We start from the raw sequence: 21174 nt of genomic DNA, 5'->3' as shown, positions 1-21174 counted from the left end.
AGGTTGGTGACCGCTGACTGAAGTATCGAGGATTTTCAAAGATGGCGGAGAAATGTAGGAGAGTAATGTGAACGTGTCACTATACTAAAATGGTTCGTGAGTCCTTTTAGTTCTCAGCGGCAGTCTTTTAACCGGTGTTTTAATTGTAATTACATATTTTTTACAGGATACTCGATCGTTCTTTAGCTCTGCTGGAAAGACAGCGAAACAAGGCGCTTCGAAAGTAGAAAATAAGCGCGGCAAAGTTTCTACTGCCAAGTCATTATCGAAACATGATGTAGGAAAGAGCCGAACGAAAAGCAAGGTAAGTAATGGATTATGTAGCATTTGAGAGAGAAATTTATTTGTGTCATCAGGGAATTCGACTTCAGAGGTGACGGAGAAAAGATCTGCCCATATCACAGCCCCTGTCTGACTGAATCGATCATCATGTGTATCTATGTACTCTGCGATTCACATTCCTATCTATCTTCTCCTGGGGATGGGGGGGGGGGGGGGGGACACCTTATTTCGCTAAAATTGGTATTTATTGCCATGCATGGTAGAATTTCCTTTGTCATGAATCTTTAATTTTGCACATGGTAGATAATTTTACAACATGTTTTAACTAAGAGTTTCATCCCACTACATATATCTAACCCAAGGTATCTTTCTGGACTGGAATGTGAGAAATGGTGTGTTAATGTGTGTTAACTAACTTTGTAGGTATAATTTTCAATGGTCTGTCAGAGTATGTCAGGGTAGCTGAGTGAGGCTGATAAGTTACTATGTTTTGCCTTTTTTTTTTTTCCCTAAACAGGGTTGTAACAGGGTTGCCTGAAAACAAAAACCAAAAGAAAATCAGAAGAGGAAGAAGAAAGGAAAAAACATTATTGACTCAGGTAATGTTTAGGATGAACACAAACAGTTTCAAAAGGAACAGATGTTGAGACTCTACACAAACTATTACACCTCTGTTTTTGTTTTAATGGTGTACTGTGCTGTACAGTGTCCTTGTCAATTCTGAATGTAATTTGCATTATTACAGAAACAGCCTCCTGGTGAGCTCAATTGGTTAGAGCACTGGACTATTGTGCAGGAGGTCGAGGGTTCAAGCCCAGACTGGACCAACACTCAAGGTCTTAAAATAACTGAGGAGAATGTGCTACCTTTCTATAATGTCAAGGAATGGAGAGACATTCTAGTCTTCTTGGATAAGGATGAATAAACCGTAGGTCCCGTCTCCTGCTTCTATTAATTAGTTAATTTGGTTAGGCAGGGGATGTTAAAGAACCCACTCACAAGATTACTGTGATGTAGTCTGGCCTGTTTACTGGGAATTGAGGGGGGGGGGGGGGGTCTGGCCTTGTCATTGTTAATGTGGGATCCACTGTAATTGGCTAAATCTGTGGTGGTCTCCCTGCCTGAGATAATTAGGGGAAGCTAAATAAATAAATTAGGGTGTAAAAAGATTCACATATTTACATGTATACATACAACATCTCAATGATGTCCTGACCCTATTTCTAAATTAATCTTACATCTCTGTTAGATTCTGATGAAGATCCTCTTCCTCCAAAAATCAGTTATGTGATTTTTTTCTTGAATTTTGTTCCCTTTCATACAGCTGTAGTTAATCCTTTAACTCCCAGAAGTGATTAACATGAAACCTCTCTTTATGATGTCTACACATTCAGCAAACAGGTAATGAAAATATTTAAACTTATCAAATGAAGTAGAAGCTGCTATCTTGATCTAGTGCCAAGTTCTCATGACTAATTTAGAAGGAGACGTATAGCAGCTAGAGGGGAGAAATAACAATCAGATCTTAGGAGTTAAAGGGTTAAACTTTTGGACCCTAATATCACCACTGAATCAAGAGTCAAGGAAATGATCACTAACTATAAAAGCTCTTGCTTATTTTAAAAAATTCTCCTTGTAATTGCCTCAGAAAATGCTTAGGGAACAGTATGGAGAATATACATACTGATGTCAGGGTGTATTCAGAACCTGGTTCTCTTTTATTCATGTCTCTTTTAGAAAAGCCACATCAGTAAAGAAGGAGGAGAGTTCAAAAGCTATGAAAAGTAGAATATTGACCAATCAGCTTGGACTCAGGTAAAGAAATTATGTCTAATTATTGAGGGTACCTATACTTTTTACGAGAAGTAAATATTTTTTGTTTGCAGGGGAATCATTATTTCAATTTTTTTTCATGAATTTTGATTAAAGATGACATAATCCTTCCATTTCCATCTGAACAGTTTTTTCTTTATTCAAACGTGACCCATGGATGAAGAATTATATGAATTAAATGTGATTGACAAACCATTTTGTTTCCCTGATGAATTTCAGGTTATTTGAAAGAGCCAAACTTGTAGGATTAACAGCTTTATAAACAGGAATTTCATGTGAATGTGAAAGAATTTTGGATATTTTTCATGATGCATGAAAAGACAATATATTTTTACATGACTGAGTTCTACAAAAGAGTTTAGGGGGACTCTCCTTATTGATGGAGTGGGAGGGCTGAATAGGGAAAATAATTTATTTAGTGTCAGGTGAGCTTGAGGTAAAATGAGGTCAGGTTTTTTTACATCACCTGACCTTTAACCTTGCCTATGTATTAGCTTGCCAAAGAAAAAAAACCATCCACTTGATCCAGGGTTGAGCACACTTACCATTAGATCACTGTGCCTTAAATAAAATTTTGATATTATGATGCTTTAATTGTATTTTGATGTGGTTTCTACAGATGAGGAAGAAGTTGTGTCTTAGAAATTAAAAAAGTCTCTTGAACAAACAGAAAAGCCAGCTTCCAAAGAGGTCCAGCAAGTTAATGAGAGGTAACATGCATCGCTCTTTATTATTATATTTGATATTTCGGTACCAAACCATGGTGTTATTTTAGAATGTAAGATATTGCTCTGGAGAAGCATCTGGCTTCTTAAAAATTGTCCAGGTTAATGTTGTTTGTCTGTTTGTTTGTCTATCCTCTCTCCCATCAAGCATTGAGATTGTTAGATCTGTCATGGGAAACTGCCCTTATGCTGATACATTTAACCCTTTGACCCATAAGAGTGACTAGCATCTAATTTCTCCTTGCATGTGTATGGTATGTGTCTTTAAGCACTTGAATAAGGTACTTGAAGATGAAACATTAACATTTTATGACTAAATTTGGCTTTGTGTAAGATCCAAAAGCTTACTCAAACTTGAAAAACTGGTGGCACATGTCAGTTGTATATGTAAACTTGTCCTCCTATGAAATTAGATGGTTTTTACTCAGATGCACGTTGCTAACAATACTTGCAACAAAACATTACTTTCAATACTATAACCACTCAAAATACAACCAGTACTGTATGTAGAATTTACACTAAACAGTAACTGTGATGACAAAACCTTAGGTACATTCTTAGTGATTTTAACTTTGACAATCCAGGAAGATGCTGCCACTTTGTCTCCATTTTTCAAAGCAGCAGTGTCTTTCACCATCAACATTCCTATTTGGGACAACTCTTGCCTTGTGAGGACAACTCTTTTCTGTTAGTATGTTTGATATACATGTAACTTTTATTCACTTCAAATTTTATCCATGAACTTTTCTGGAAGTACCAAAGACATTTCTTTTTAGCAAACTGGCTGGCAAAGCTGCTACAGTTCCAGAAACTCCAGTTGGAGACTCAAAACCAAGTCCAAAGAAAACTGTTACTCCAAGAAAGGAAAAAAAGATCTCAGTTAGGAAACTCCAACCCAAGGAACACCAAAAGGTGTCAAAATCAGAGGAAGTGGTTGAAGTTCCACCCTCATTGGAAAAGAAAAAATTCGGCTACCATGGTTTTATGGCAAGAGATAATCCTAGGACACTTGGTTCAAAGGAAATCCCTCAGGTAGGTTTCAGAGACCAAGCTCTTTATGGTTTGTTTTCCATCCTTTCAAATTTTAATGAGAGATGCAAGACATTTAGGAAAATGAAGATTATTAGAATTAAGGCTTATTTGGAAAATCTGCAGATACAGTTTACATGAAAAAATTGTAAAATGCATGCTTTGATTAACCCTTTTACTTCCAAGATGTCAATAGTAATTCTCCTTACTGTCTGTCATACAATTCTTGTAATGTTAGTTTGGAGAATTTGGTCTTGGATCAACTAATAATCCCCTGCTTGATTATTTATTCTCATCACTTGTCTGCATGATATTGTATTGATATTGTAAGGAGAAGTTCTGTCTTGGTCACTCATGGGAGTTAAAGGGTTAAACAAAAAAATGTATTTTATCCTTTTACTCTCAGTTGTTGTTCAAATGTTGGTTCAATGTCAGTATCTGTGAAACTGCCCACCTACCCCTCCCCTAATCCAAATAGATGAAGACGCTCTGTTTGAGCTTGTCAGAACAAAACCAGGCAATAAGACCAGCTATGAACCACCAAGTGAGGAGAAGAAGACAAACTAGAAGGAGAAAGCTGAACCAGTGGAGTCCCTCAGCCAAGGAAGAGATCAGTTTGAAGGTGATTTGTCACAACTGAGTGAAAGATCTGTGTCATCTCCAACAACACAAACACTATCATCATCACCTGTTCTGAAAGGTGGGTGTTTCAAACCTTTCCAACAATTAGCACAAGAGCATGACTTCACAGTAAATTTAATTCACACTTCAGCTGTATGCCTTAAATTTCCTCACTAGTGAGCATCCTACATGTATTGTACATATATCTATGCTTTCGGTATGTGTGTTTCTTTTGTGGTGTAAAACACCTAAGTAACACACGAGGTCTCGTTAGTTTTGGTTATATAATAAGTGAATAACTCACATCTCTTACTCACCCGAGTTCCACGTGCGTACTGTAAGTTCAGGAGCGAGTTTTTTTGTTTTTGTTTTTTTTCCGCTTTGATTCGCGGCGCAAGCGCAAAACCTATAGTTAACTGGTCACGGTTTCTAATAGGGACTCATAGACAATGGAACTATGCTCATTCTCCCCAGTCCTTTCAGCGCCCTTCGATCAACCTAAGCAGGCGATGATTTAACAACCATCACATCATGAAAAAAGACAAAATAAAAAAGTAGAATGCTTATGTCATTGTGCTACACTCCGGATTAATGAAAATAAAAAGTTAAAAAATGTAATAGCGTATAATGTATGTAATGGCGTATAAATAGTGAAACAGCATAGCTACAAAATGGAATCACGGATCATGAAATAAACAATGATACACGATTTTCTGTTTCGAGTCCGATGAGCTCATATTCAGCTTCAATACTGCTGGTGTTACCAAGTGCACCGTTTTGTTACACACTTGTGGGGCAAATCACATTTTCACAGGAGTTAAGGTGAGGACAGAATAAGTTAATAGCGACCTAATGCAGTGAATGAGATAAACGGGTATTGACTAAAGATACAAATAGAAATAATTTGAGACATGAGACAAAAGAATGAAAGAAATATCAATCTTGTTTACTCGTCACGAACGCAAGATCAAATCTTAGACCATCAGATTTTACGATCTGAAGTTCACTCACGTAGCTATATATTTCTCGTTACTGAGCCATGACATACAGTGGATACATAGAGGATTAGCCTGCATACTGCTTAGATCATCAATGTCGAAAGTTTCATGTCTTAAAATACATGATTGAGAGGAAATTTTAAGCTCTTTCGTGACAAAGGAAAAAATCATTTGTAACCGACAACCGAAAAAAAACCCTATCCGTCAGGTCATGTTAAACGACAGATTAAATATCAATGCTGACATGTCGATAAACATACCAGACCTTGAGGTAGCTTATTTATCCTCCCATGAGGGATTTACGAAGCTGCGGCATTTCTGATTCCAGTATCATGTGTGTCACTTGTCTGTATGAACTATTATACATTTATTTATGACCTGGCTTACTGCACCAAACTCAGCAGACAATTCTGGAGCTCAAAGAGACAGAGAGCTAGGGCCTCAGATTTCTCCTCCAACTTAAAGACAACTGGTTCAGTGACAGTTTATTCATAAAATTCCTGTAAGATACACCGAGGGTTTCTGTACACAAAGATGCATGGAGTACATAGATTTAAAAAATTTTGAATATCTTCCTTGGATATTTCTTTAAGTAGAGTACTTATGGTATTCGCTTCAATTCCTTACAAGACGCGAAACGATTTAAATATAAAACGAGAAGTCAAGTATTTTTCTTGCAAAGAACTTTCGGGAGTTAAATTTATTGCAAGCATTCTTGAGGTGAGGAAAGCTAATGAAGAAATATGTAGCATATTATAATCGAACGACGAGAAAATTGGAAAACATAGGAGTACATAGGAGTACATAGTATTGATGTGATTTCTTTAGCTTTGTATCTCCCTCTGGTGATTTCACTGGACTGAAACTGCTCTTGACTGCAAAAATATTTAGTGCAGAATTGGCGGGAGTTATTTACAAGAAAAAAGCTTACCGTTATTATTTTTAGAAACTTTATGAAGTTGTCACGCTTAGAGCGGAAAACGAAAATTTGAGAGAACTGTAACGCTAATGGGAAGATGACCAGAAACAAATGTGTATCATATCACGAGGGATATATCGAGTTGATCACTTGAAGAGAGACTGCATCGGTACAAAATAACTCACGGTGTGAATTCATCTTTATCGATTCAGTTAGGGCAGGGTGTAACATGTCCTGCTTTGAGAAGAAAAGGGGTTTTGCGAATTGCGAGTGTTTTGTACTAAAAGAAAAAGAGCTGAATTTCAATCACAGAATTAATTAATCGCCATGGAGAAACATGTAAACAAGTAATAATCATAAAAAGAATTAAAAAAAAACAAACAAACAAAAAAACAAGCACAATAACTTTCTTAAAGAAGAACAGCAATTTTGATCACGAAACTGGGCATTAGATGAGGTTAGATCTTTCAAACTCGTGAATATTTTACCTTCATTTTTTCATCGAAGTTGTTGTAAAGCAAAATATTCTTGATATTTTCATTTTGATATGTGGCAGAAGCGAGTGATGAGCATGTGACAAAGCTAGATAACGTGCTGTATACAATTATAGCTCTCGTCAATATCAAACGAACTTTGAAACAAAGCTCGAGGTTGCAAAAAAATACACAATCCCTACGTTTTTTTTGATATCGTAACATTCGCCATATATAGTAATGATAACGGTTATATGGTTGTCGGTGAAATATCAGTATTTTTTCAGTGTCCAAAACGCACCGCACGCTGTAAATGTACCATTTATATCATCATATAAAGGTATCAAGGTCGTTATTAGAACCGAATTTATCAACACGACAGTTATACTTTTCATGTGGGCTGTTTTTTTTTTAATTTTTTAATTTTTTTTTTTTACCTGAAGCTGAATTCAATTCTTTTTTAAGGGAAATAGTTCTTGTAATGAGAAATTGTTGTATTACAATGTCCGAAATTGAATAGGTTTTCCGGCGAGCTGAGTTTCGGTGTAGCGGATCTCTGTATTCAATGCTCCTCTTTAAAAAATTGTATTTGATTCAAATTTTCAACCAATATCTTTTGATTAAAAAGGATGATACATTGCGGCCTATGGATACGAATTTATCTGTTTGAATTGAATTATCTCTTTGAAGGAGTAAAAGATGTCATGAACACTCGATGGTAAAATTCGTATCGACGCGCTTATCTAGTACCCCATATATGCGTGTGCATTACTGAACAAGTGTGAGCTTAGAAGGCTGTACATCGGCCAATTTCTCTCACTACATTTTTTTCCTTCTGTCAGGAATCAAAGTGGGAATCGAAAGAAAACAAATTTTGCACCGTTGGGTAGCCGATCAGAGCACAGCTTTCCTGTTCACTCACGGGTCCCACCTTAACGTATAAATAGCAGAGGAATTGGGAAAACGTGTCAACAAAAGTGAAAAATTTTAACCCCAGAACCACGATGACTACGATTTCTTGATAACTTATGAAAACGAAACCTCGTCAACGACACGATTAATTATTCTGGTTATTTTAAATGCCTTGGAACATCAACCACCTCCTCGCGAAACTTGACCCGGTAATCGTCGACGGTGAATAAATTTTTGTCTTCAAATGTTCGAATTACGTATCTACAAGGTGGTTAATAGTATTATTTCAAACTGGTTATCTCTCAGAGTTCGGTTTTATTAGATGTACCTTTTCCGTCATCATTTAGTCTGTCATCGTGCGGCGCACGATGACAGACTAAATAAGCACAATGTTTTCGTGTTTACATCGTGCGCTGGAAGATGAAACTGTGGGCTCAGTAAATGCTGATATTGGAGCAGAATCCTGTTCTGTAGGGCAAGAACACCTCAGCAGCTTCCTGGAGATTTCCTAAATTTCCCATTCACTATAATATTGCAAAAGATTCTTTTTTGATCAGCAATTCGTTCACAAATAATTTCTAGTCCAGCAATTTTCGATAGCTTTGAGAGAAATTTTACTTGCGCTTTGAAGAAGAGCAGAACTTACACGCTTTCACGAGTCCATAACGTGATTCTTTATGCAATGGGCTCTCAGGGTGCTGGTACAATTCGTGACGATTACGCAAACCCTCGAAGGTGCTTCTGGTTTGAATAACCCTAAGTATTTTGATAAGGGACAGCCTTGAACGGCAAACAAACAACCAAACAAACAAATCAAAAACGAACATGACTAAACAGCGGAACTTGACTGGAGCTGTCACGCAATCACAATAGCGTGACGGAGGAAGCTCATTCTTCCTGTATGATAAAGTATATGACGTTTTCTTTGGGTTACTTTCACCTGAGTCTCCTCTACTCATTTTTAACCATGTAGCGCGGTAAAATCGATTCTATTTTATTTCTAGCTATGGCAGAAAGCAACCTCCCAACAACGGGATAGCGTGGAATAGCGATAGCGTGACGGATAGCGTAGTGATAGCGTGTCAATAGCGTGACGGAGGAAGCTTTGAGATTCTCATTCTTCCTGCATGATAAAGTATATAAAGTTTTCTTTAGGTTACTTTCACCTGAGTCTCCTCTATTCATTTTTAAACATGTAGCGCGGTAAAATCGATTCTATTTTATTTCTAGCTATGGCAGAAAGCAACCTCCCAACAACGGGAGAAGAAGTGGAGGTGAAAAATGAGTTTCCAGCCACAGGTGAGAAAAAGCAACAGGGAAAGACTTAGTTATGGTGATTTTGTGCTTTTTGTTAATTAAGTATATCTTAATTATGATGCACAATTGTAATTGCACATAGTTGTGATCACGAACAAAGTTGAAATATCTTCTCTGTAATTTCAGCAACAGAGGAAAGTCAAGTTACGTCAAGTGACGCTAAATTGGATGTACACAATGACCCTTTAGGAGGTAAGAACACCAGGTGAAACAAGATTTTTTGAAAGACGCCCCAGTGAAGTTTTTGTCACATATACATCAAAATTTGCGAATGTTCTGCGGATAAGTTTTTGAAGAAGCAGAAGATTGTTTCTTTAAATTTCAAACTTTTTTACAAGAAAATAGAAAAAAAAAAAAACGAAGGAAGGAACAATATATTGCTCATTCCGATGGAGCAGAAAGCGTAGACATCATAAATTTTTTTTATAGGCAATAAAGCGGCAAATTTGGACGCGACTTTGCTTTGAAGAGCCCTAACTTAAAGAAGAATGGGCAAAAATTGAATTTTGAGTTCTGGAAGAGCTTACTTGTAAATCAACGTACAATGTTTTGGAGATTATCGATGTACCTACGATTTGCACCTAAAATGAACGATATTTGCGCGGTAAAAGTATTTTCCTTTTGCACTTGAAATGGTACTTTCCCGATCAAATTTTTTCCAGTTAGCCTCCTCGATAGACAATTACATGTATTGGAAAAACCAAGTGGTAATTAAAAAAAAAAAGACGCACTTCTCTGAAGGATGGGCAACTACGAACCCTTGTCACTCTCAGCACGACGTTTTCGGTCCTGGCTTTGCTTTGCTTTATGCATTTCTCCTCAGTAACTCATGCGGTTTCATATTCTGACTTGATCTTTTGGAAAACGTAACCAAGGTGTAAAAGGGTTTTTGGAGAGTCTCTCGACCTAAATGTGAACCGAGCAGACTTTATCTGGTTAGAGCCAAGCTGCAGCTAAAACTCCCAAAAGCTTGTATATTTTAAAACAAACAAAATGCACATATCAATTCTCCAGAGGGGCGATTATAAACAAAGATGATTTCAAATAGGATCTCCCAGAGAAACTTGTGATGTTTTGGAAGAAGTAAGTCAGGTGTAAAAGGGGTTTGGAAAGCCTCTCGACCTAAATGGAAACCGAGAAACTTGAACTGGTAATAGCCAAGCAACAGCCCAGACTCCCAACAGCTCGCACATTTTACTTAAACAAAACGTACAAATATTAAACTTTTCTAATTTTTTTTTTTCATAGCTCTAAGCTCCTTTAGCTTAAATTTCGTTTGAAAGTATAAAGTTGGAATCATCCGTGGAGGGTCGTATAACTCATTAACACTAAAACGGTTTGTTTTCAGGGATAGCGGAAGTATGTCTGGAGAAAGGTAACAAAGAGTACAGACAAGGAGAAACAAATAACGCGATAAGCTCTTACACGGAAGGACTTCAAGTCAACTGCAAAGATAATCGACTGAACGCCAAGCTTTACAGCAACAGGGCAGCAGCTCATTTCCGTTTGGGTAAAAATTTTATTTCTAAATATATAAACCTCTCATGCAGCGTTACAAGATAACGGAATACACCATCTGCATCAAGAAAAGGAAAACATTAGAGCAACTGCAGAAAATAAGCATAGACTAGAGATATCACCCTTAGCAGATCAAAATTAAGCAGAGAAATGACCTCGTAAATGGACTGCAACTTATGCAATTGTAATTTTTTAGGCGTCCTTGGTGCAATTGCATGTGATGACCACCTTTTTAAACCTTATTTCTTGAATTTCGCAGCAAACTACGTGGAATGTCTGGATGATGCAACAATCGCTGTTCAATTGGAACCCACTTTAATCAAAGCTATTGAGAAAGGTGGGTTTTCAATCATAATCGTTTAACACTCTTTTCTCTGATTTCGTCAGAAGGGGTTTGTGTTTGGTTGTGGCACGTGACTGCACCCCAAGTGTGAATTGTATCTGGTGTGTTAATGTCTGTTATGTGATGAAAAGCATAACAAAATTTCGATAAGCTCTCAAATACCGCCGCCTGGTTAGTTCGTATTTTAAAGCGCCGGAGGTGAAGGGTTCAAGCCCTAGACTGGGCCAACACTCAGAGTCTTAAAATGTATGAGGAGAATGTGTTGCCACCTAAGCTATGACATCTGCAAATGGTTGGAAGTTCTTATTCCAGATATGGACGAAAAACCGTAAGCCCCGTTTCCTGCATCTTCCCGATCACTCTTAGCAGGGGACATTACTAAACCCGGCCAGGAGGCACCTGAAAAATTGCCTTTCAAAAATTGTAAACTGCTCAATGCAGTCTGCCTGAAAATTTCCTCGAAAAGTGTTGAAAAGCGCATAAGAGTACATTCAAATAAAGAATACGTTATTTAAATTCATTGTTATCATCATCATATTGAAGCTTAATTGGTAGCCGCTTTGCGCTAGCTTCTTATGGTTCCTTTTCAGTTTTTCCACGAGTTCAGATTTCCTTATTAAATTTTTGTTTCAGCTAAATGACAAATTAAGTCCATTTAATCAATACTTTTATACGTTAACAGTAATTAATTACCTCGCACCACCAATCGTTCTCTCCTTTTCAGGAGCCAGAGCTTGTGTCGAACTTTGCTGGTATAAAGAAGCGAGGGGTTGGTTGCATATGGGATTGGCCGTATCCTTTAACGAATGTTTCAAACGTGATATGAGATGCAATGCGAGTAACATTTCAAAGCAATTCAATACGTTCCAGACAGATTCTTTTACACATAATGCAAGTGATATTCTCTTATACTGCACTGAGCAGTTTAAAAAGCTAAACTATTCTTAAAGAGTTCTTTCGATTATTTTACGAAACTCAACTTAAAGAAAAGGCTATGTTAACTAATTCCTAGAGTTTGTGCCGAATGCTCCTCATTTTTCTGAGCATCACCATTACGACCGAATCTAAACTAATAGAGCATTCTCGAACAACTTGAAACCAAATCTCTACAAGAAACCCACACACAAATCCGCTCATGATTTATCTACCCTTGACACATTTTAAGATTGAAAACAACAACAAAAGTCTGCTTCAATTACTAAGGAAAACTAATGCTGAACTAAAAGTCACAGCAGGCAGTTATTGCAATCTCGGCAACACTTATCAAGGCCTGGGACAGTTCAAAACAGCCATCACCTACCATCAACATCATCTAGAAATTGCTAAAGAAATGGGAGACAAGGCCGGAGAAAGAATCAGTTATAGCAATCTCGGCAATGCTTATCAAGGTCTAGAAGACTTCAAAACATCTATCACGTACCACCAACGTGATCTAGAAATTGCTAAAGAAGTGGGAGACAAGGCCGGAGAGGGAAACAGTTATTGCCGTCTCGGCAACGCTTATCGTCGTCTAGGAGAGTTCAAAACAGCCATCAAGTACCACCAACGTCATCTAGAAATTGCTAAAGAAGTGGGAGACAAGGCTGGAGAGGGAAGAAGTTATAATGATCTCGGCAACGCTTATGACAGTCTAGGAGAGTTCAAAACAGCCATCAAGTACCACCAACGTCATCTAGAAATTGCTAAAGAGGTAGGAGACAAGGCCGGAGAGGGAAGAAGTTATTGCAGTCTCGGCGTTGCTTATGACAGTCTAGGAGAGTTCAAAACAGCCATCAAGTACCACCAACGTCACCTAGAAATTGCTCAAGATGCGGGAGACAAGGCCAGAGAGGGAAGAAGTTATTTCAATCTTGGCATTACTCATTACAATCTAGGAGAGTTCAAAACAGCCATCAAATACCATCAACATGGTCTAGAATTTGCTAAAGAGGTAGGAGACAAGGCCGGAGAGGGAGACAGTTATGGCAATCTCGGCGTTGCTTATGACAGACTAGGAGAGTTCAAAACAGCCATCAAGTACCACCAACGTCATCTAGAAATTGCTAAAGAAGTGGGAGACAAGGCCAGAGAGGGAAGAAGTTATTTCAATCTTGGCATTACTTATTACAATCTAGGAGAGTTCAAAACAGCCATCAAGTACCATCAACGTGGTCTACAAATTGCTAAAGAAGTGGGAGACAAGGCCGGAGAAGGAAACAGTTGTGGCAATCTCGGCAACGCTTATCGACATCTAGGAGAGTTCAAAACAGCCATCAAGTACCACCAATGTCATCTAGAAATTGCTAAAGAAGTGGGAGACAAGGCCGGAGAGGGAGGAAGTTATGGCAATCTCGGCAATGCTTATGACAGTCTAGGAGACTTCAAAACAGCCATCAAGTACCATCAACGTGGTCTAGAAATTGCTAAAGAAGTGGGAGACAAGGCCGGAGAGGGAAGAAATTATTGCAATCTCGGCATTGCTTATGACAGTTTGGGAGAGTTCAAAACAGCTATCAAGTACCACCAACGTTCTCTAGAAATTGCTAAAGAAGTAGGAGACAAGGCCGGACAGGGAAGAAGTTATTGCAATCTCGGCATTGCTTATGACAGTCTAGGAGACTTCAAAACAGCCATCAAGTACCATCAACGTCATCTAGAAATTGCTAAAGAAGTGGGAGACAAGGCCGGAAAAAGAATCAGTTATAGCAATCTCGGCAACGCTTATCAAGGTCTAGAAGACTTCAAAACAGCTATCACGTATTATCAACGTGATCTAGAAATTGCTAAAGAGGTGGGAGACAAGGCCGGAGAAAGAATCAGCTATAGCAATCTCGGCAACGCTTATCGACATCTAGGAGAGTTCAAAACAGCCATCAAGTACCACCAACGTCATCTAGAAATTGCTAAAGAAGTGGGAGACAAGGCCGGAGAGGGAGGAAGTTATGGCAATCTCGGCAACGCTTATGACAGTCTAGGAGACTTCACAACAGCCATCAAGTACCATCAACGTCATCTAGAGATTGCTAAAGAAGTGGGAGACAAGGCAGGAGAGGGAAACAGTTATTGCCGTCTCGGCAACGCTTATCGTCGTCTAGGAGAGTTCAAAACAGCCATCAAGTACCACCAACGTCATCTAGAAATTGCTAAAGAAGTGGGAGACGAGGCAACAGAGGGAAGAAGTTATTTCAATCTTGGCATTACTTATTCCAATCTAGGAGAGTTCAAAACAGCCATCAAGTACCACCAACGTCATCTAGAAATTGCTAAAGAAGTGGGAGACAAGGCCGGAGAAAGAATCAGTTATAGCAATCTCGGCAACGCTTATGAAGGTCTAGAAGACTTCAAAACAGCTATCACGTACCACCAACGTGATCTAGAAATTGCTAAAGACGTTGGAGACAAGGCTGGAGAGGGAAATAGTTATTGCCGTCTTGGCAACGCTTATCGTTGTCTAGGAGAGTTCAAAACAGCCATCAAGTACCACCAACGTCATCTAAAAATTGCTAAAGAGGTGGGAGATAAGGCCAGAGAGAGAAGAAGTTATTTCAATCTTGGCGTTACTTATTACAATTTAGGAGAGTTCAAAACAGCCATCAAGTACCACCAACGTCTTCTAGAAATTGCTAAAGAAGTGGGAGACAAGGTTGGAGAAAGAATTAGTTATAGCAATCTCGGCAATGCTTATCAAGGTCTAGAAGACTTAAAAACATCTATCACGTACCACCAACGTGATCTAGAAATTGCTAAAGAAGTGGGAGACAAGGCCGGAGAGGGAAACAGTTATTGCCGTCTCGGCAATGCTTATCGTCGTCTAGGAGAGTTCAAAACAGCCATCAAGTACCACCAACGTCATTTAGAAATTACTAAAGACGTGGGAGACAAGACCAGAGAAAGAATCAGTTATAGCAATCTCGGCAACGCTTATCAAAGTCTAGAAGACTTCAAAACATCTATCACGTACCACCAACGTCATCTAGAAATTGCTAAAGAAGTGGGAGACGAGGCCGGAGAGGCAAGAAGTTATTTCAATCTTGGCATTACCTATTACAATCTAGGAGAGTTCAAAACAGCCATCAAGTACCATCAACGTGGTCTACAAATTGCTAAAGAAGTGGGAGACAAGGCCAGAGAGGGTAACAGTTGTGGCAATCTCGGCAACGCTTATCGACATCTAGGAGAGTTCAAAACAGCCATCAAGTACCACCAACGTCATTTAGAAATTACTAAAGACGTGGGAGACAAGGCCGGAGAGGGAATCGGTTATTTCAATCTAGGCGTTGCTTATGACAGTCTAGGAGAGTTCAAAACAGCCATCAAGTACCATCAACGTGGTCTAGAAATTGCTAAAGAAGTAGGAAACAAGGCCGTTGAGGGAAACAGTTATGACAATCTCGGCAACGCTTATCGACATCTAGGAGAGTTCAAAACAGCCATCAAGTACCACCAACGTCATCTAGAAATTGCGAAAGAAGTGGGAGACAAGGCCGGAGAGGGAAGAAGTTATTGCAATCTCGGCATTGCTTATAACTATCTAGGACAGTTGAAAACAGCCATCAAGTACCATCAACGTGGTCTAGAAATTGCTAAAGAAGTAGGAGACAAGGCCACAGAGGGAAACAGTTATGGCAATCTTGGCAATGCTTATCGAGATCTCGGAGAGTTCAAAACAGCCATCAAGTACCACCAACGTCATCTAGAAATTGCCAAAGAAGTGGGAGACAAGGCCGGAGAGGGAAACAGTTATTGCAATCTCGGCATTGCTTATAACAGTCTAGGTGAGTTGAAAACAGCCATCAAGTACCACCAACGTCATCTAGAAATTGTTAAAGACGTGGGAGACAAGGCCGGAGAGGGAAGAAGTTATTGCAATCTCGGCCTTGCTTATGACAGTCTAGGAGAGTTCAAAACAGCTATCAAGTACCACCAGCGTCATCTAGAAATTGCTAAAGAAGTGGGAGACAAGGCCGGAGAGGGAAGCAGTTACTGCAATCTTGGCAACGCTTATCACAGTCTAGGAGAGTTCAAAAGAGCCATCAAGTACCACCAACGTCATCTAGAAATTGCTAAAGAAGTGGGAGACATGGCCGGAGAGGGAAAATGTTATTGCAACCTCGGCAACGCTTATAAAAGTCTAGGACAATTGAAAACAGCCATCAAGTACCATCAACGTGGTCTAGAAATTGCTAAAGAAGTAGGAGACAAGGCCGTAGAGGGAAAAAGCTATGGGAATATCGGCAACGCTTATCGACATCTAGGAGAGTTCAAAACAGCCATCAAGTACCACCAACTTGATCTAGAAATTGCTAAAGAGGTGGGAGACAAGGCCGGAGAGGGAAGAAGTTATTGCAATCTTGGCAACGTTTATGTTAGTCTAGGAGAGTTCAAAACAGCCATCAAGTACCAACAACGTCATCTAGAAATTGTTAAAGAAGTGGGAGACATAGCCGGAGAAGGAAAAAGCTATTGCAATCTCGGTGTTGCTTATTACAGACTAGGAGAGTTCAAAACAGCCATCAAGTACCACCAACGTCATTTAGAAATTGCTAAAGAAGTGGGAGACAAGGCCGGAGAGGGAGGAAGTTATGGCAATCTCGGCACCGTTTATGACAGTCTAGGAGAGTTGAAAACAGCTATCAAGTACCACCAACGTCATCTAGAAATTGCTAAAGACGTGGGTGACAAGGCTGGAGAGGGAAGAAGTTTTGGCAGTCTCGGCGTTGCTTATCACCGTCTAGGAGAGTTCAAAACAGCCATCGAGTACCATCAACGTGATTTAGAAATTGCTAAAGAAGTGGGAGACAAGGCCAGAGAGGGAACAAGTTATGGCAATCTCGGCATAGCTTATGACCGTCTAAGAAAGTTCAAAATAGCAATCGAGTACCATCAACGTGATCTAGAAATTGCTAAAGAAGTGGGAGACAAGGCCGGAGAGGGAAGAAGTTATGGCCATCTTGGCAACGCTTACAACGGACTTAAACAGTTCAAAACAGCAGAGGAGTACTATCAACGTGATCTAGAAATTGCTAAAGAACTGGGAGACAAGACCGGAGAGGGAATCAGTTATTGCCGTCTCGGAATGAATCATCTCTGTCAAAGAGATTTGAAAACGGCAATCGAGTGTTGTCAACGTCGCGTAGTAATATCAAAAGAAGTGGGAGACAAAACTGGAGAGGCGTGCTCACTCTGTTCTCTTGGAAGCAGTTTTGAGTGCCTAGGAAATCTTGTGATGGCCTTTGACCATTATCACTCGAGTGTGCAGTTGCATGATGGTATCAGGGCCAGTCTTCAACTCAACGATCAGTGGAAGATTTCTTATCGTAATCAGCACCAAAGTGCATACAGAGGTTTGTGGCGTATAAACCTCAAACAAGGTCAAGTTGTAAAAGCGCTTCTTGCTGCAGAGAATGGACGTGCTCAAGCTCTGAGAGATCTCATGGCCACAAATTATCAGCCTGGAGATTCTTTAGCGCCCAGCGCATCCCGTATTTTTCTGAAGTGGGTTACAGTGAGCACAGTTTTCATAGCTATTAATGGACCATGCGTTTACTTCTGGGTTTGCCTCAGTGAAGACAACATCCAGATGAGAATTGTACACGTCAACAATTATAAGTTTGAGAATGAATTGGAAAGTTTCATCCTGCTTCTGAACAAAACTGCTCTGAAGGAGATCGGTGTAAGAGATACTGTTACAATCGAAAATCCTCCTTGTGATTCGCCGACAGGAGAGGAAGTGGCCAATAATGTGATCCAAGTTGATATGAGGCACTCCCAATCAAGTGCTTTAAAGAAGCTGCATGACATTGTCATTACTCCTATTGCTGATCTGATCGAAGCCAACGAACTAACATTTGTTCCTGAGGGGCCATTTTGCCTTGTTCCATACGCAGCGTTGCAGGACTCCAACTCATCATATCTAAGTGATTCTTTCAGAATTCGTGTGCTTCCCTCTCTGACGACGTTGCAACTAATTCATGATTGTCCAGCTGACTTTCACTTGAAGACTGGTGCATTGCTTGTCGGCGACCCATGTTTCAAACACATCATCTATGAGGGAACACTTTTGGTGCAACTTCTAGGAGCAAGGAAAGAAGTGGAGATGATCGGACGTATCCTAAATGTTTCCCCCCTCACTGGAGAAATGGCAACAAAACACGAAGTGTTAAAACGAATATCATCAGTGGCGCTAGTTCACATTGCAGCGCACGGTAAAATGGAAACTGGAGAAGTTATCCTGGCACCGAACACCACAAGAGAAAACCCTCAGCCGCAAGAGGAAGACTATCTACTGACTATGAAAGATGTCATAGAAGCTGGGTTGCGAGCACGTCTGGTTGTACTTAGCTGCTGTCACACTGCTCGTGGGGAGGTCATGGCCGAGGGTGTGGTCGGCATGGCGCGTGCACTTTTGGCTGCCGGTGCTAGATCTGTTGTGGTAACCTTGTGGGCGATTGGCGACGAGGGAACCCTAGAGTTCATGAGTTTCTTTTACGATGCACTTTCCAAAGGCAAGAAGGCAAGTGAAGCTCTCAATCAGGCCATGAAGTGTATGAGAGAAATTGAAAAGTTCAAGGAGGTGATTTACTGGGCACCATTTGTACTCATTGGTGATGACGTCAACCTGGATTTCAAGGATATTAGAAGCCGAAACAAGTAAATATTCTGTTTATACATTATATTCAATACAAAGTTACCTTAAATCATAATTATAGCTCATGTACGAGCAGTAATACTTGCGTATTATTTTCCTTTCAGTTGGGTTACGAATTTAGTTTTTACTCCGGCAAATTGAGATGCAGTACAGTCATGTGGACATGTTTACGATGATGACATCTTTGTTAGGAAACATGATAGGAGTAAAAATGCAAATTTCTTTTAAAACACTCCTGTTGTGCAATGTATCGTTTCATGTGCTGGGAAATATTTTATGGAAACTCAACCATCCTCACTAAACTTTTTTTTATTCTTCAGTTAAGGCAGTGAGCAGCATTGGAATCCCAGGGTGTTTTCGGATACCTGCAAACGCTGACATTTGGACCAGAAACCAGTAAGCTACTTATGAAATCTTTTTCAAGAGTCTTCTTTTCAAAGCAGGAAGAACCAAAAGACGGCCAAAGTCAAGTTGAACAAGAGAACGGATTTCCTTTGATTCAAAAGTTGACTTTTTGCTTGTCTGAACTGCTCTTAAGAGATTGATCTGTGATGTTCTGCTAAAACTACTGTTTTTTTTTGTTTTTTTTTTTGTTTTTTTTGTTTTTTTTCACATGATGTCTTGAAATTATCATGACTAGCTCTGTAAAAAGTTATTTTTTATCTGTTTCACCTACTAAGCGGATTTGGGAGTTGCATTGACGTCGAAGTTGAAACGTCTTGAAAACGTTTCCAGAGTTTTTTTTAGACTTTTTCTCATTCGATTTTTTCTCGTGAGTGATGCAACGCTGTTGCAGCCATGTGCGTGTGCGGAGAATTTCCATGGAAATTGGAAAATAATCAGTTGTCCGATTGTTCGATTATCTTAGTTTATGTCAGATCGGAATTGTGATTAACTTTTCGAGGATTTGTACCCAGTCATTGGTACTTAAAGCTAGTTTCTGCCGATCAGAATTTGGTTTGTCTGGACTTAAAATGACAGATTTTGGTCGTAATGGCCAGGATTTAGTCTTGATATTAGTTAACTTTCTGAGATTTCTCCTTTAATTTTGAATGCGATAGATTGTGTTATTTTTTCCAAGTAGAAAGATGCATTTTAAGTATATTGTTTAAACTAATCGCCCAAAGGCAAAACGAGAAGTTTTATTTTATAATTTTAGTTACTGGCCGACAAAGCATTGAAGGAAGCTCAGAACGAGCTGGAAAGTTGGAGCCAAACGATTTTATTTAGTTTCTCCGATTAGATTGTTTACTTACTAGTACAATAAACTAACATTTGAATGTCAAACAATGAAACAAGTCGCTTGGCATTTTGTTAGAATGGAAGAGGAAATCAATAACAAAGGGAAGAAAATTTCTGCATCAACCTACACAAGCCATATCTTGTCGTTTGAAGTAGTGAGCGGGCCTAAGTCTTATTCGCTTAATAACTTTTGCCCATTTCTTTGTTTAGGTTTATTGAATGAGAGATAAACTTCGATATATTCTGACACTATAACTGCTAGTATTGATCACTGAGAGCCGTTTCTTAGGGTGTCACGCGACGCACATCTTTGAAAAAAATCAACGAAAAAGCAACAACAAAAACAACACCCACATACAGACTATATCATACTTTAGTAAGTAATGAGCGAACTCCCTTCATTTTGTGATCTTTACCCCAAACTATAGCAGATCTTCGCCGGTAAAAGTGAACCATATAGATTGAACGATGTTCTTCCTTCTGAGTCAGTCTCAAAGTTTTACATTGGAACGTCAAAGTTGACGCTTCTAAGAGTCACAACAGACGCCGAGAGATGGCGGCCTTGGCGGCGGAACTTGACAAGAGATGGGTTGCGTAGGAGAGTGACGGCCAGGAACCAGCGGTTGGCAGCCTTTTGAGACATGCGCGGCTGACGGGGCTCCCGACTAAAGCCTGAAATACAAAGAGACAAAGAGATTTCAAATCCCATCATTAACTATTTCTTAGTACATCTGTCTCATGTTCAAACAAGGTCAATGTCAGTATCTAAGAAATTGCGCTCCTACCCCTCCCCTAACCCAACATTAACCCTAACTTGTTATCAGTTGACTGTTGTTGGGTTAGGGGAGGAGTAGGTGGCAATTGTTCAGATACCGATATCGATCAATCAAACAAACAAAGGGACAAACAGACGAAAATGGATTTGTTGTTTCAGGATCCATCCTGACTAGGACGACTAGCCAAGCAGTTTAAGAAAATCACAACGACAACGGGAACAACACGAAACAAAACGTTTCAACTTACGCTTATTAAACCCAATCCGATGTAATCCCAAGAGGAAGTCTAGAAGTCTATGACTAATTATTATGATAATCGATCAGATATTATCCTCTTTTTTCTCCAGTTCATTTTAAGGTGCATAAATGTTAAAATCGGAATTACACCGCCTCACCTGTTCCTGGCATTTCCATCAACAAATGAAGGATGGCTGTAGAAGATAAAATGAGCTAATAAATTGATTATTATCTCAAGAATAACATTTGAAACAATGAAAAAGTTTATTGCATCTCGAGTTAGACGAGTACTACATGCCCTTTAGCATCTACCCATGACTTT

At 39.3% G+C, this 21174-nt stretch overlaps 1 protein-coding gene across 8 annotated transcripts; it reads left to right on the top strand.

The window, feature by feature from the left end:
• Positions 1-10: 10 nt before the first annotated feature.
• LOC149052003 (uncharacterized) lies at positions 11-21015 on the top strand. 8 transcript variants are annotated; one of them, XM_089209630.1, is made up of 15 exons: positions 11-92; positions 167-304; positions 800-881; positions 1028-1683; positions 2020-2097; positions 2735-2825; positions 3617-3872; positions 4276-4569; positions 9023-9091; positions 9236-9301; positions 10458-10619; positions 10887-10964; positions 11695-11762; positions 12136-18599; positions 18918-21015. In XM_089209630.1, the coding sequence occupies exons 9-15, from the start codon at positions 9025-9027 to the stop codon at positions 18919-18921; spliced, it is 6909 nt and encodes a 2302-aa protein (XP_089065756.1). In that variant the 5' UTR covers positions 11-92; positions 167-304; positions 800-881; positions 1028-1683; positions 2020-2097; positions 2735-2825; positions 3617-3872; positions 4276-4569; positions 9023-9024; the 3' UTR covers positions 18922-21015. The 8 variants fall into 8 exon arrangements, with proteins under 8 accessions (XP_089065756.1, XP_089065650.1, XP_089065914.1 ...); XM_089209524.1 differs by having other exon boundaries at positions 2735-3527; XM_089209788.1 differs by having other exon boundaries at positions 1607-1683; positions 2735-3872.
• Positions 21016-21174: the final 159 nt, after the last annotated feature.

This window comes from Pocillopora damicornis, chromosome 1 (assembly GCF_964200805.1).
Source record: "Pocillopora damicornis chromosome 1, jaPocDami1.2, whole genome shotgun sequence".
NCBI lineage: Eukaryota > Metazoa > Cnidaria > Anthozoa > Scleractinia > Pocilloporidae > Pocillopora > Pocillopora damicornis.
This window is presented reverse-complemented; position numbering and strand designations above follow the sequence as displayed.

Excerpts from the sequence above, each read along its gene's own strand:
- LOC149052003 (XM_089209788.1), top strand. The coding sequence starts at position 9,025 with ATGGCAGAAAGCAACCTCCCAACAACGGGAGAAGAAGTGGAGGTGAAA. Across the intron at positions 9,092-9,235 it reads AAATGAGTTTCCAGCCACAG|CAACAGAGGAAAGTCAAGTT; the intron begins GTGAGAAAAAGC and ends CTGTAATTTCAG. Across the intron at positions 9,302-10,457 it reads ACACAATGACCCTTTAGGAG|GGATAGCGGAAGTATGTCTG; the intron begins GTAAGAACACCA and ends GTTTGTTTTCAG.